At 39.3% G+C, this 12,921-nt stretch overlaps 1 protein-coding gene across 1 annotated transcript; it reads right to left on the bottom strand.

Annotated features, from left to right (window-relative positions):
• LOC105049260 (SUMO-conjugating enzyme SCE1) lies at window positions 1–6,820 on the bottom strand. Its single transcript, XM_010928854.4, has 6 exons — window positions 6,653–6,820; window positions 4,769–4,859; window positions 4,586–4,669; window positions 535–687; window positions 334–447; window positions 1–237 (listed from the first exon to the last, which is right to left on the bottom strand). Exons 2-6 carry the CDS (start codon window positions 4,835–4,837, stop codon window positions 175–177), a joined length of 483 nt encoding a protein of 160 aa, XP_010927156.1. The 5' UTR covers window positions 4,838–4,859; window positions 6,653–6,820; the 3' UTR covers window positions 1–174.
• Between the last annotated feature and the right edge of the window lie 6,101 nt (window positions 6,821–12,921).

The raw sequence follows: 12,921 nt of genomic DNA, 5'->3' as shown, positions 1-12,921 counted from the left end.
TGGATATAATCAGTACTGCATGCAGAGATGCAATTGTATAGTTCATTTTCACAGAGGTATTGCCCTATATATAGGGCGAGGATTGACAATCTACTAAACAACACTGATAAAAAGCGTCTATTTGTTTTAAGTATTCAGACAGGTGAGAATAATTCATTCAGCAAATAGGTGAGGCTACACAAGAGGTGGGTACTGCTTGGCCTGCTGACGGACCCGTCTTTTGTACTCTGCAGGATCCTGCAAATTCATAGACTTGTTAGGGATTTTCTGCAGAGGATCAATGACCCCAGAAGCTTGAAAATGAGCAGTTGAATTTTCTGATGCGAAGCAAACCTGAATGAAGAGGTGATAGCCATCTGTCTGTGCAGGATCAGCTGGATTAGGCTGGTCTAGCAAGTCTTGTATCCCCACAAGAATCTGTTTCACAGTGATAGCTGGTCTCCAACCCTGCATATAAGAAAACAATGTTTTCATCTAAGCTCATGATTTACATCAATAATGATCCATATATGTAGTTGATAGGAAGATACTTACACTGTCCTCATTGAGGATTGATAGGCAGACTGTTCCAGAAGGGTACACATTTGGGTGGAAGAAGCCCGGGGGAAACTTGCACTTGGGAGGTTTGCTGGGATAGTCCTCACTGAAGTGAAGCGTGAGAGGGAAGTAACCACCGTCCCAGTCGGTCTGCAAATATTACATTTTGGCATTTTTTATGATTACAGTTTTCATATCCAATAATAACTTCTGTTTTTGTTGTCCACGGGAAAGAAGAAGTGGCAACACTAACGCTCAGTTAAGTTGCCATGTCCATGTTTTCAAACCGTCAAGCACCAAAGTTTTGAGCATGCCAGCTTAATGTGATGATGGTATTCAAAACATCTAGAGTAAAATTTTCAACCTTCAAAACCAAGTATTCTACTGCACGCATGAAAACTTTCAGGAACCTTTCTATTAAAAAGTCATTTGTTACTTGCATTTTGTGCATTATTTAAACGGACATCTTTCTTTAATGTGCAATTAGAATGTCAGGTACAAAATATGCACATTGGCCAAGTTTGGATGCTTGCATTCCTTACCAGTGTGATAACTTGTGTGCAGTGGGAAATGTGAGGGCAAAAAAAAAAATCTGAGGTAAACAGATATTCATTGATTGAGGGAACGTTTTGCTCTTCATATACCTAAATTTTAGGGACCGTATAAATCACCTCTGAAGAAACATGTTATTCTGAAAATTCATGGATTATGCGAGCAGTGGTTTCTCCCGATCCAACACACATTCCTTTTTTTATATATAACTGCATCTCCTCTTCCCTCTATCATGGTGGGCATTCATCACTAGGTACAGGGGCGTCATCTTCTTGCCCTCTAGGGAATTCTTGGTTACAGTAGAAAATTGATGACACTAAAATTCAAGTGGCTGACAGAGAAAAAACAAAAGGCTTCTGATCCGGTGCCCAGGATAGATAATGAACAAGTTCAAAATCCATAAGACAATTAAAGGGGAGAAAAGGCATCCTATGATCCCATTAGATGCCCTCCCCCCCCCCAACCCCAAACGAAAAAAAAAAGATCAAAAAGAAGTAGAACAAGAAGAAAACTGGTTTTCTTCATGAGGTGAAGAAGCAATGGAACCATATGGATGCAAACAAAGGCAAGAGGCAAAAGAATTCTTGATCTAGGAAGCAATTCAAAGTGAAAATAAGAAAAGGCAAGTGGATAAGGCCACCAGTATCCTAACGACTCGTTTTGACAGAACATGAAATTTTTCTATTTTCTTTCCTTTCTTTAACTATTTTCTTTTCCTCAGTTTTCTAACATAACATACAGACACACAAATCCTTCAATAAATTCTCTTACAGCTTTCATGATACAATTTGGTAGCTAATCTGGCATCCAATTTGGTTCAATTGATATTTGCCAATTCCCCTCGTTAGATTTCATGTTGTTGTTTCATTACCTTTTCCTCCCATGAATGCACACATCCATAACCAAAGTTCCAAAAGGAATGAAAGGTAGATACAAGGTCACAGAGGGTGGCCAAAAGCAAATAGCCACAAAGAAGCCCAAGAAATCTAACCAAAAGGAGATAAAGCATAACCAACATACCAGCAGCTTAAATCAGAAAAAAACAATATCCTTAGAGGGCAGCAACCAAAAAAACATCTATAGTCTCCAATAAACAATAGTAGCAATGTTTCACAACAATAGGTCGCATAGGACAGGCCAACCAAATACCAGACCCACTAACCAATACCCCCATAAGCAGATCTCCTTTCCCTTTTGTTTGTGTGAAATGAAAGCATTAAAGAAGCTTATTATAATCAAGAGGCATGTCAAACAGGCAAGGTAGAGCCAGGAACGAGATATGCTAAAAATTAGTCTGAGTTTGAAAACACTATGCTCGGGCCCAAGATCAGCTTGAAACTAGCCTGAGTTGGGCTCTGACAGATTCCGTTGGTTTGGAATTTGGCCTAGCTAAAATAATGTTGAAGTCCAAAATCAAACCTGGCCTAAAATCTTTCAAACGTCAACTACTAAGACCTGGGCTTGGCCCATGGCCTGAATTATCAGCCCACAAACAGATTTTTTGTAACCAGGTCATCAGGCCAATCAGGCCAGCCTGACCTCTTGAAATAATAGATATTTGTATCTGATAATAGATAAATATCGGCATTTCTTGATAACCCAGAAGATTATTAGATGACATGGATATTCATGCCTGATGGAATACATGAAACCAAATCAAAAAATGTGGTCCCAATTTCATGATATTCATTTATAAGCAACTTACTGTGGGTGACTAACAGACTGGCAATTAAATATTTTAATTGTTTGCAGAAAGCCTGACATTGAAGCAAAACAAGGACAAGACAATTGGGAGCATATTGATCAACTTACAAGATGACTTAACAGAGAACAAAGAGGGACGACCCAATGCATGAGGCTCCCACTGTTGTGTGGTCTAAGGAGGATCAGATGTAATCAGCCTTACCCCCACATGCGAAGAGTCTGTTTCCATGTTTTGAACCCATGACACAAGTTAAAATGGAGCAACCTTACCAGTGTGCCAAAGCTCACCCTCAACAAGACTTAATAGAAAGGCTCCCATCAAAAATTTGAAACCACCCCGACCGTCCTTGCTTCTACACCCACTCACCCCTCTTGGGAAGTCAAATTATAAGTAATTTACAACAATGAAATGTGGCACTAAGCTTCTCTACCTGCAAACACAAAATGCAACTCCAAATTCCCCCCTCATAATCCCAATATTCCTTTACTAGTATAGGTAGGAAGCATACTTTTAAAGATACAAAGACATGCCATGCATCACATATATAATAGCTACATGACCATCCCCTCCCCAAACCTGATTCCGGATCCAATGGCTTTGTTCTCTGAGACACTTCCAACAACTACAATGAGACCTTACACTGTGTCTAAGAGCAGTAGATACATGGCTACATGCCACTTACTATTAACTCCCTCAACCTGAACTTTCACCACAACTCACCCACGAGAGCCATAAGAAAACTTCAAAATTTTCACATCTAGGCCACCCAATGCTTCTTGTAGAATAATTTCAACATATACTATGACATAACACTTCTTTTATACTCCAAAACCCCTCGATGAAACTCCAACATAAGCCTTCAAGATAGCTAGCCGCAACCCCAACACTTTTGAAAAGAAGGTAGAGAGAAAGAGAGAGGGGGGAGGAAGGGGGAGAGAAGAAAATCGGTAGGGCAAGAAGTGAGTCCAAATAGGAATAAATAGTCAAAAAAACCAAAATAGGCTATATTGGGGAATACATGCCCATAGACATGAGCCATCTCTCAGCATAAGGTTTGCTATAGTGGTCAGTACCTGTGCATATCGATCGTACTAGTACTGAACCAATACGTAGTATGAAAGGGAGAGGGGCACACTAAGTGACCATACCACACCGAACCGGTATCCAGCATCGAGGGTGTACCGACACTCGATACGTCAAACCAAATATTGTACCCATATTGTAATAGGATAGAACTAGTACAGAATCTAGTATTGAGACGGTGAACATAATCTAAGCATCTTATTATGGTCAAAAACCAAGAGAGGCGAAATTGGGAAATTACATGCCTATAAGCAAGTTTGCCGCACCAATCAATACCATATGGAACCGAACATATCATACGTATACTAACATTGTAATATGATGATATCGATATGAGGTTCAATACCAAGACGATGAACCTTGCCTATAAACACGTGTCATCTATAGGCACCTTACTATAGTCAACTACCAAAAGAGGCAAAATATAGGAGATTGGCAAAACATGCCTTAAACAACTCAATCATAGGATGAGCCATGCTCCCTTGGTTAACCAAAGCAAAGAAACAACCAAGACAACCAAATATTTGAAAGTGTGTACGAATGACCATAAGCTACATGCTTAATAAATTGACATGTTGGTGGAAGCGAGAAGCATCATGCAGTCATGAAGATTGCAAAACAAACATATTAGAAGGCAATTTTTAAAGTTTTTCCAGGCAAAAAGGGAGTATGTGAACAAAAGAGAGGTGAATGAAAGGTTGGACATACCCCTTGTTTACCAGGGATGGTGCAATGCCACACCATCAAATTTACAGAACCATCTGACAGTGTTTCTGGCTTCGCCACAAAACCCTACCAAGAGAGGCACATTAGAAATTAACACATAAAATAGTTACATAGAGTGGGAGAGAAGGCGAGGAGTGAAGGGGCGCAAGTCGAGGGATTACACACATGGGGGTGATTCTTACGCCATGCTTTGCGTTCTTCAGCAAGACGACCACGAGCAATGCCTCCAGACATTCTTTCTTGCTAACAAGATTCCCTACAACGAAAAAAATTCAATGTTTCTCTTTCATCTATGACTATTGAATAAGGAAATTTTTATTGATTTAACTATAGCCTTTGCACTTATGTCATATGTAGGTGACAGGACAAATTTAGTGCAGGAATTAAATCATACTGTGGGCAGCTTGGCGATGGAATAGATCTAAGAGGGGACATTAACATCACGCAGAAATATAAATTCAACAAAACTCAAAACTCGGTACATCTAATGCTAAAAATGACTTTTTTTTTTTTTTTTTGATCTTTGAAAAAAGAGTTTTTCACATAAAACAATGAATTTGAGGACGGAAATGTTGAGAGTAATCTAAAAGTTTATGTACTTGGGGAACTTAAATAAGTAAAATGGGTGGCAAAGGGAAGGTGGCAAACAATTTTGACAGTTGAACCAACCACAACCAAAGACACCTTGTGTATAATTTATTCTCAGGGAGTTTGGAAGGTAAACATTGCATTTCATCGATTGAAAACCATTTTTTTTTTTTAAATAATGGACAGTCATGTTTGAACTAAAAGGGACAAATGCATATCCATTAACTGCATATAATCACACTTGCAACAGTGTAGGACACCAGCAGAGTAGTTGCCTGAGCTTTTCTTTTTATTATTATTATTATTGTGTTCTACAAGCTCAGATCATTATCATCCGTCAACTATCAGAATTTTTTTACAGGTGCTGGACCGCTGGAGACAGCACTGTTATAAAGATCTGAACCAAACACAATCTTTCATGACCTAGAGACAGCTGAAACTTCTGTAATTCTATAATCTATCAAACTTTGCAAACTTTGCATGGAAAATCCAAAGATGCCAGTCCTGAACGGAGAGAAGAAGGACAGATTTTTGACATCACATCAACAACCAGCTGCGAGGAAAGAGTTGAATTGCATCGAAGAAGGATTTTGGAAGCCGAAAGAAAGCAGTAAAAATCAAGGTTGCTCATTATAATTTTATCAATCCACGCCTCGCGGTGGGAACCGATCAGCAAGGTTTGGGAATGGCCACTTCGCATGGTCCTCATTACCAGATGTATGCCCGATTGATTGTATCAGCTAAGCAACTAGCAAGATAGACAGAATTTGCCCCATGTTCCTTTAGGGGGAAAAAAAATGGTGAGCCTTAGTGGACTCAGAAAAACCCTAGAAGCCCACTCCTATCGAACCAGAGGAAACTGGCATGAAGGCCATTACTAAGAAAACAAAGCATTTCTTTGTCAGAAAATAGAAAGATCCTTTTTTTTTTTTAATGAAAACAAAGAAACATTACGAGTCCCGGATGGAAAAACCATTAAATTATAGAGGAGGGGGGGTGGGGTTGTTGATGGTATTGCAAGAAGAACACGATGTATGCCAGTCGCAGAACATGCCATGTCCCAAGAAATCTTGAATAAAAGGATAGACAGCAATACTTGTGGGGCGATTTTGATTAATAAAATACAAGCAAGCCTTTTCTTTTCTTTCTTTCTTTCTCTCTTTTTTTTTTTTTTTTTTCCTTTTTGCGCTGAAGAGATGAGCCGCTAGTGGAAAAAAAAAAAAAGGAGGAGGAGGAGAGGAGGAGGAGAAGAAAAAGGAGGGAGACGCCACAGAGGAGGAGATGACCAAGAACTTGTATATATGCGCTGCTTCTCTCTGTCTCCTGATGGGGAAAGAAAGATCCACCGGCCAGAAGCGAAACAAAAAGAAGACGAAAGTTGGAAGAAGAAGAAGAAGAAACGAAAAGGAGTGGCATGAATCCATGGGGAAGGAGGGGGCGGAGGACGACTCGAATACCTACCTACAGGAAACGGAGGTCTCCGCAAGGCAGGCCACCACGCGAACGGAGAAGAAGAGTAGGAGTAGGTCCCTCCTCCGTCTACAACGACGATGGTTTCCTTGTCTTCTTCTTCGATTTGGGTCGGTGGAGGGCGGAAGGAGAGAGTCTTATAGGACAGAGGGGCGGGGTCTACGACGTAAACCAACGGTGGTGATTGCATTCGTGGGGCGACCGTAGAGAGATATGGGTGGAGAAAGGTTTTCTTCGGTCCGCGTAAGAAGCACGCCAGCATCGATCCCCCTTCTTCTTTTATTATTATATTATTTTATTCAGTACTTTTTATTTTTTAAAGAGGAAAAAAAAAAAAAGGAAAGGAAAAGCCATTTGGATTCAGCGTTTGAAAAGAAAAAAAAAAAAAAAAAAAGGAAACTTCCGTTTGGCTGCCAGCAGCAGCAGCTGTGGCCTGTGGGCGGATTACCGCGTGAAACCGTATGCAGTTGAAGTTGCACCAACCGTAACTCACATTCAAGTGGAGTTGACCGTAGCAGTGCAGCTGAGGCTACGCTTCGTTTGGTGAAATCCAAGACCCGGTAATAAAAAAAGTCTTGAGTTCTTTTTTGGTGTTTAGTATAAACTACGGTTAAATTTCTGCTTTCCTCTCTCTCTCTCTCTCTCTCTCCAAAGCAAACTAAAATACCGCAGAAATCAGAGTATATTGCAGCGCTTGGCAATAGCATCTTCTGTAAGAAAGATCGCGAATAAATTACTCCGCAATTCTCATCTGCAAAAGGTTAAGAATTGTGCACACAATTGGAGGGGATTATTATTCCTCAGGCTAAAGAATCCGATCATCCTCGAATGACGTAATTTTATCCACGACTTGCACAGAAAGCTCGAATTCTAATGAGGTCTGGCGACCCAGACGCAGAATTTAATCCCGACACATTGCAGGTCATAAACATCACACCCATCACCACAGAAATGAAATTGGAGGAATTACACCGACATAACCAAACGGTGGAGCATCCGACACCGTACGGATGAACAACTAACGAAATGTTCCCAGAGGGGGGGGGGGGGGGGTGTGGAAAAAAAAAAGACTAATCGAGAACTTTTCTAAGGATGAAGTCATCGTAATGGTAGGCGGAAAAATCAATCTGGCAACATACTGTAGTCTCTTGGTCTGTTCACCACATGATGCGGTCGGTCCCTTTGGGACTTCGACATGGTTGTTGGCCTGCCATCGGAGGTATTGATTGCATGGTTATTTGGAAAGTGGCAGCCCCTGGGAGAATCGAGGTCTTCATCCAGCTGACTCTTGAAACCGGATTGCGTTCTAGCCAAAAAAATAAAATAAAATAAAAATAAAAAATAGGTTGGGGAAGTGGTGCGTGTTTGTTCGTTTTTTTTTTAATTTTTGGAGCTGTCACCGAATCAATCTCACGCCTTCTTGTCAAATTCCCCTTGGCTCACATCGAAGCTTCACCTAAGAACTAAAGGTTGGCCAAAAGATATTCGGGACCTTTGGACTCCTAGTCGCACAAGAGAATCAAAAGAGAGATAGAAGGGGATGGGATCAGCTTTTCATTGGCACATTTCAAAATTCCCTGCTTTTCCTCCAAAAGAAACCTTGGATATTAATTCAGTCCTTCATAGAGCTCATCATATGGGAAAATGTTTGTAATGGCAAAGCTAAGACGAGTCCTCAAGAGGCTGTCCAACACCTGGGTGCACTCGTGCTTAGCTTCCCCTGTTTTGGAGGGCCAAGTGTAAATGCTCGCCTTCTCTGCAACGCTCCCATCGATGTAAGTAGTCATCTCTCAATAAACCTGGGGAAAGCACTTCGCTTCCTCCATTGGGAAAAAAATAAAAATAAATTCCACCATGAGTTCCCTGCCTGGAAGGATAGCTTAAATTCCCTCGTCATTCTCCGAGTCCGGATTTTGGATGGCAAGTTTCAAGAGGTCAATATCTCCGGTAGCTGCATGTAGCTGACAATATCCTATGTACTCAACGGAGGGTATAATTTCTCCTACTCAACAGGGTTTAATGCATCTTACGAGACCGCCCGTGTCTTCGCCAGGATCGGTGGGGTGGATTCTCCTCCATCTTTGGCCAAACCGCCAACTATTGGCCATTCAATTTTGAAAAGTTGCTCCGAAACAATCGCAAGATGGATAAATTCGAAGATGGCATCAGCTGGCTTCGAAGGTCAACGAGATCTTTCAAGACATGCAGAACAACATCGGATGATCAAGAACTATGTCAGGCTTAGTCATTCAAAATGACTACGATAAGTGGAGGTGTAGGCTTCTTGGTTTCTTTTCAATTCCTCTATCCTTTTATAATTGACTATTTCATGTGAAGTTACTGAAAAACTGGTGCTCGGCGAGACTACTTCTTGCCGGTGGAAATGGAACGATCGGCTAATAGACTGTGAACTGTTAGGCCTTAATGTCTCGGTAAGGAACATTTGTTTCTGAGAGACATAAGCTCTATCTCAAATGCATACTACGTCCGGAAGTTAAACAAACCTAAGGATCTGTTTGGTTCGCGTAAAAAAAAAAAAAAAAATTTTAAAAAATTATTTTTTATAATAAATTTTAATATATTTAATTAACTATAAGAAATGACTTATTATAAATAACTTATATTTGGATGAACATTTATTTTTTAAAAAATTATATAAAATATCTATTATATTTTTAATAGATATAAAGCCATACATTTTTATTCATAAATTTTATATAAATATAATATTATATTTATATTAATATAAATATAATATTAATATATTATAATATAACATTAGACCAAATAAATAATTTATTGTATTAATATAATACTAATATATTAATATTGTATTAGTATAATATAAATATTTTAATATAATAAATTTATTAATATAAATATAAATATTATATTATATTAATATTAATATAATATTATATTATATTACTATTCAGTATTCCATTCTAACCATCCATTAATATTTTACTAAATTTTAGCTATGGATTTTAAAAAGATATTTTAGGAAAGAAAAAAATATCACTATTTTTTATTTACGACAAGTACAAAATCCTCTCTCTCTCATGAGTTTCACTCCCATTAAATGTGGAAAGTGACTTCTCATGAAAAATATTTTTTTAATTTCTCTTCTCTTAAAATTCAACAAATAAGAGGCTTTTTCTCCACTTTTCAAAAGTATCTATTCCTCCTCTACTTTCCGTCAACCAAACGAGTTCCAAGTTCTATAATTTCCATATCTAAAGCTGCACCTCATTCAGTTACATGCACCATTTTTCCGCAATCACGTTAAACTTTATGACAATTTTGTGGGCCGATAGAAGATGAACACAAACCAGGTCTATCGGAGATGAGCCACATAGAATAAACCTCTATCAATGAGAGAAACAATGTAGATTCATTTCAGCAAACTGCCAAATACGCGGAAGCCATCAGATTGAATGCTCTCTGCCCATCCACACTTCACTATCAAGATCGAATATATATATATATATTATATATATATATATATATATTACGTAGATAGATAGACAGATAGAAAGGCAAATGTATGATTGTCCCTTAGTACAAAACTCGGTGAGACTTAAAACCTCACCCCCTTGTAAATATTGAATATAAAACTGGTTGGGCCAGGCCAGGAAAAACATGTAGATCAGCTTTCTTCGTGGATTGCAATTTGTATAAAAATTCTATCCGAGTCGAGATCAAAAACTTGGTCATCAGCCGAATGGAGAAGATAGGAGACAAGAGAGGATACAATGGAAAGCTTCATGAGTCGATGAACATAATAGGGTCGACGTTGAAGAGCATGTCACGGGGCAAGAAACAAGCTCTTGTCCATTGGGGTGGGAGGTGGGTAGGGCTGCTATTTTTGCCATCTCCAAACGAGTAGGGTGGAGAGAGAGGGCCGACACTGACCAAGCCTTCCACTTATTTTTTTGACACGACTGACTTGCTTCAGCTACTGCAGCAGGATCCCAAGCCGCATTTGCTCGAAACAGATGGACCGGGCTACATCTCAGAGCCCACCAAAGCCCCTTCCTTTTTTTATGAATGAGATATCGAAAGTATGATACACCTCATCAAGTACGTATGTATTTATCGAGTGGAAATGCATTTTTTTTCCCCAAAAAGAGCAGTGAAAAGCACAAGTAGCTGCATAGAAACGTGCAAAATTACCTAAGCATAAGAATTACCACGGTCAGTATATAATGTTGATCATCTATTATTGGAATTTTCGTTAATTGAAATAGTTTAGATAGACAGCGAGCAGTTGTTTTCTAAGTATTGGTTTTTAGTTAGTTACTAGAGATAATACATATGATTGTTTAGCCGAATTATAAAGGAGCAACAAGGCGCGGATACAAATAGTTCTTGTCGCCCAGTTCTATACAAGCCTTGTCCATTTCCTCTTCTGACATGTGAGTCTGGTTCAAGCGTTCCAGTCGAACCTGACTCGGATTGTTGATGCCAGATTCCGAGACATCGTCCCCTCGGCTGCGTTAATAGGTCGCGATGGGACCATTGAGTCACAACTCCTTTTAAAAATTTTGCACGCTTGCTTGTTTCAGCTACATAGAGCATCGTGAAATTAATAAATGTTAGGATAGATCCTTACCGTTCAGACGACTATCTCTCCTCCTTACGTCCTTATCGACTAAGTGCACAATAATTTCTTTTTTCCTCATCTCCGCACCGACTTAATTATAAATTGAACCGACTAAGTACTATGCTATGAATTAAGCTGTTTTAAGCCGACAGGCTTCACCAAGTCGAAATTTAACCGACTTGATTCAATACAATCGACAACCAACCGACAACGTTCGACACATGATCGACATTTGCCCGACGAATTGTCGACATCATGCCGACTATCTAAATCCCGCAGATCTGAAAATCAGACGAAAATCAGACGACGATTATTCGATATGAGCATTAACTATATGCAATCGTGGGACATGATAGTCACCCAAGAACGATCTATTACTCAACCTTAATGATGATTAATGAGATAATCATCCAGTAAATACCATAACTTCTATGTTCCGAACATTCAGGGATAAGAATTACACAATAATAATTTTTTTTGCTTTATATAAAACGATAAACCGTAGGAGATCAGATAAATAGAAATAACTGAACTCTCACGACTTTTTTTTTGCAAATTCTCTACGGTTCAATACTCAACTATAATCTTATCGACGATCATCTCACCGGAGATTGACAGCAACAATAAGCATGATCACCAACATGAAACCATCAAACTGCAACTAGCAGCTATGAGAAAGTAACGCAAAGGGCCACTCATGCACATACAACATTGCAATAATTTAAGAATTGGTTGAATATTAAATGACCGATGATTTTAAAAACTGGTTGAACACTAAAAATTGCCAAATCGGCATTAAATGGGTCCAAGGAACTTTTGCTTGTACCAGCTCGTTGTACCCAGACACAAGCGACGCAAGCGGGCAAACCCGAAAACACCAGAGGTAGAACAACAGACGATATAAATCCGAAACAGACCTACTGAACCAGTCCCCTGTGACGGAAATTAAGACCACAGGATCACTCTGTAGAAAATTTTACCAAACAGGAAGGGGAACAAATAGATACAACCATAAGAGAGGACCGAACTACCTGACACGTGAGGAAAGTTTTCCTTAATTTCCACTACCGGAAGGAGCGGAGGCACCGGACATGGTTGTATGGTATACCAAAATCAATAACTATGTGTCTCAAGTTCCTGAATTAAATTTTCAGGCAGATGGATAACTAAAACCATCTGCAGTATAATTATATTCTCTGCAATTTGATAGGGCTGCTAAACAGAGAGACGCAAACCTAAACATCCACGAATGATCTGTTCACTAATTAGTAATTACATGCTATCTTCATTTTAACTGAGAGTATATTCCAGTAGTTCATCTGAACATTTGCGTGAACCTATCCAAGACATTATGAAAATGAATTACGTACAGTCAAGCAAGAAAAAACATAGTTCGACATGGCTGGGACCTTAAGAACATGGGAGGTCTGCTCTAATCCCCACGTATAGTGACAGCACCTTGCCAAGTGAAGCAGATAGATCCAGATAATAAAGTGTCCGGCATAGTTCAAATTAGGATCGGGAGCCTAGAGAGATCTACATCACTCCACGAGAACTCTGATCTTGATCAGAAGGGGGGAAAAAATAAAAAGAAGCAGACATGGGATCATGATCTGCAACCAGATAATGTGGGGATTGAGGCAGCATAGGATGG

Source organism: Elaeis guineensis, chromosome 7, assembly GCF_000442705.2.
Source record: "Elaeis guineensis isolate ETL-2024a chromosome 7, EG11, whole genome shotgun sequence".
In the NCBI taxonomy this organism is placed as follows: Eukaryota; Viridiplantae; Streptophyta; class Magnoliopsida; order Arecales; family Arecaceae; genus Elaeis; species Elaeis guineensis.
This window is presented reverse-complemented; position numbering and strand designations above follow the sequence as displayed.

Coding starts and splice junctions, on each gene's coding strand:
- LOC105049260 (XM_010928854.4), bottom strand. CDS start 4,837: ATGTCTGGAGGCATTGCTCGTGGTCGTCTTGCTGAAGAACGCAAAGCA. Junction 688..4,585: donor CCATCCCTGGTAAACAAGGG/GTATGTCCAACC, acceptor TAATATTTGCAG/ACCGACTGGGACGGTGGTTA. Junction 238..333: donor GCTATCACCTCTTCATTCAG/GTTTGCTTCGCA, acceptor ATGAATTTGCAG/GATCCTGCAGAGTACAAAAG.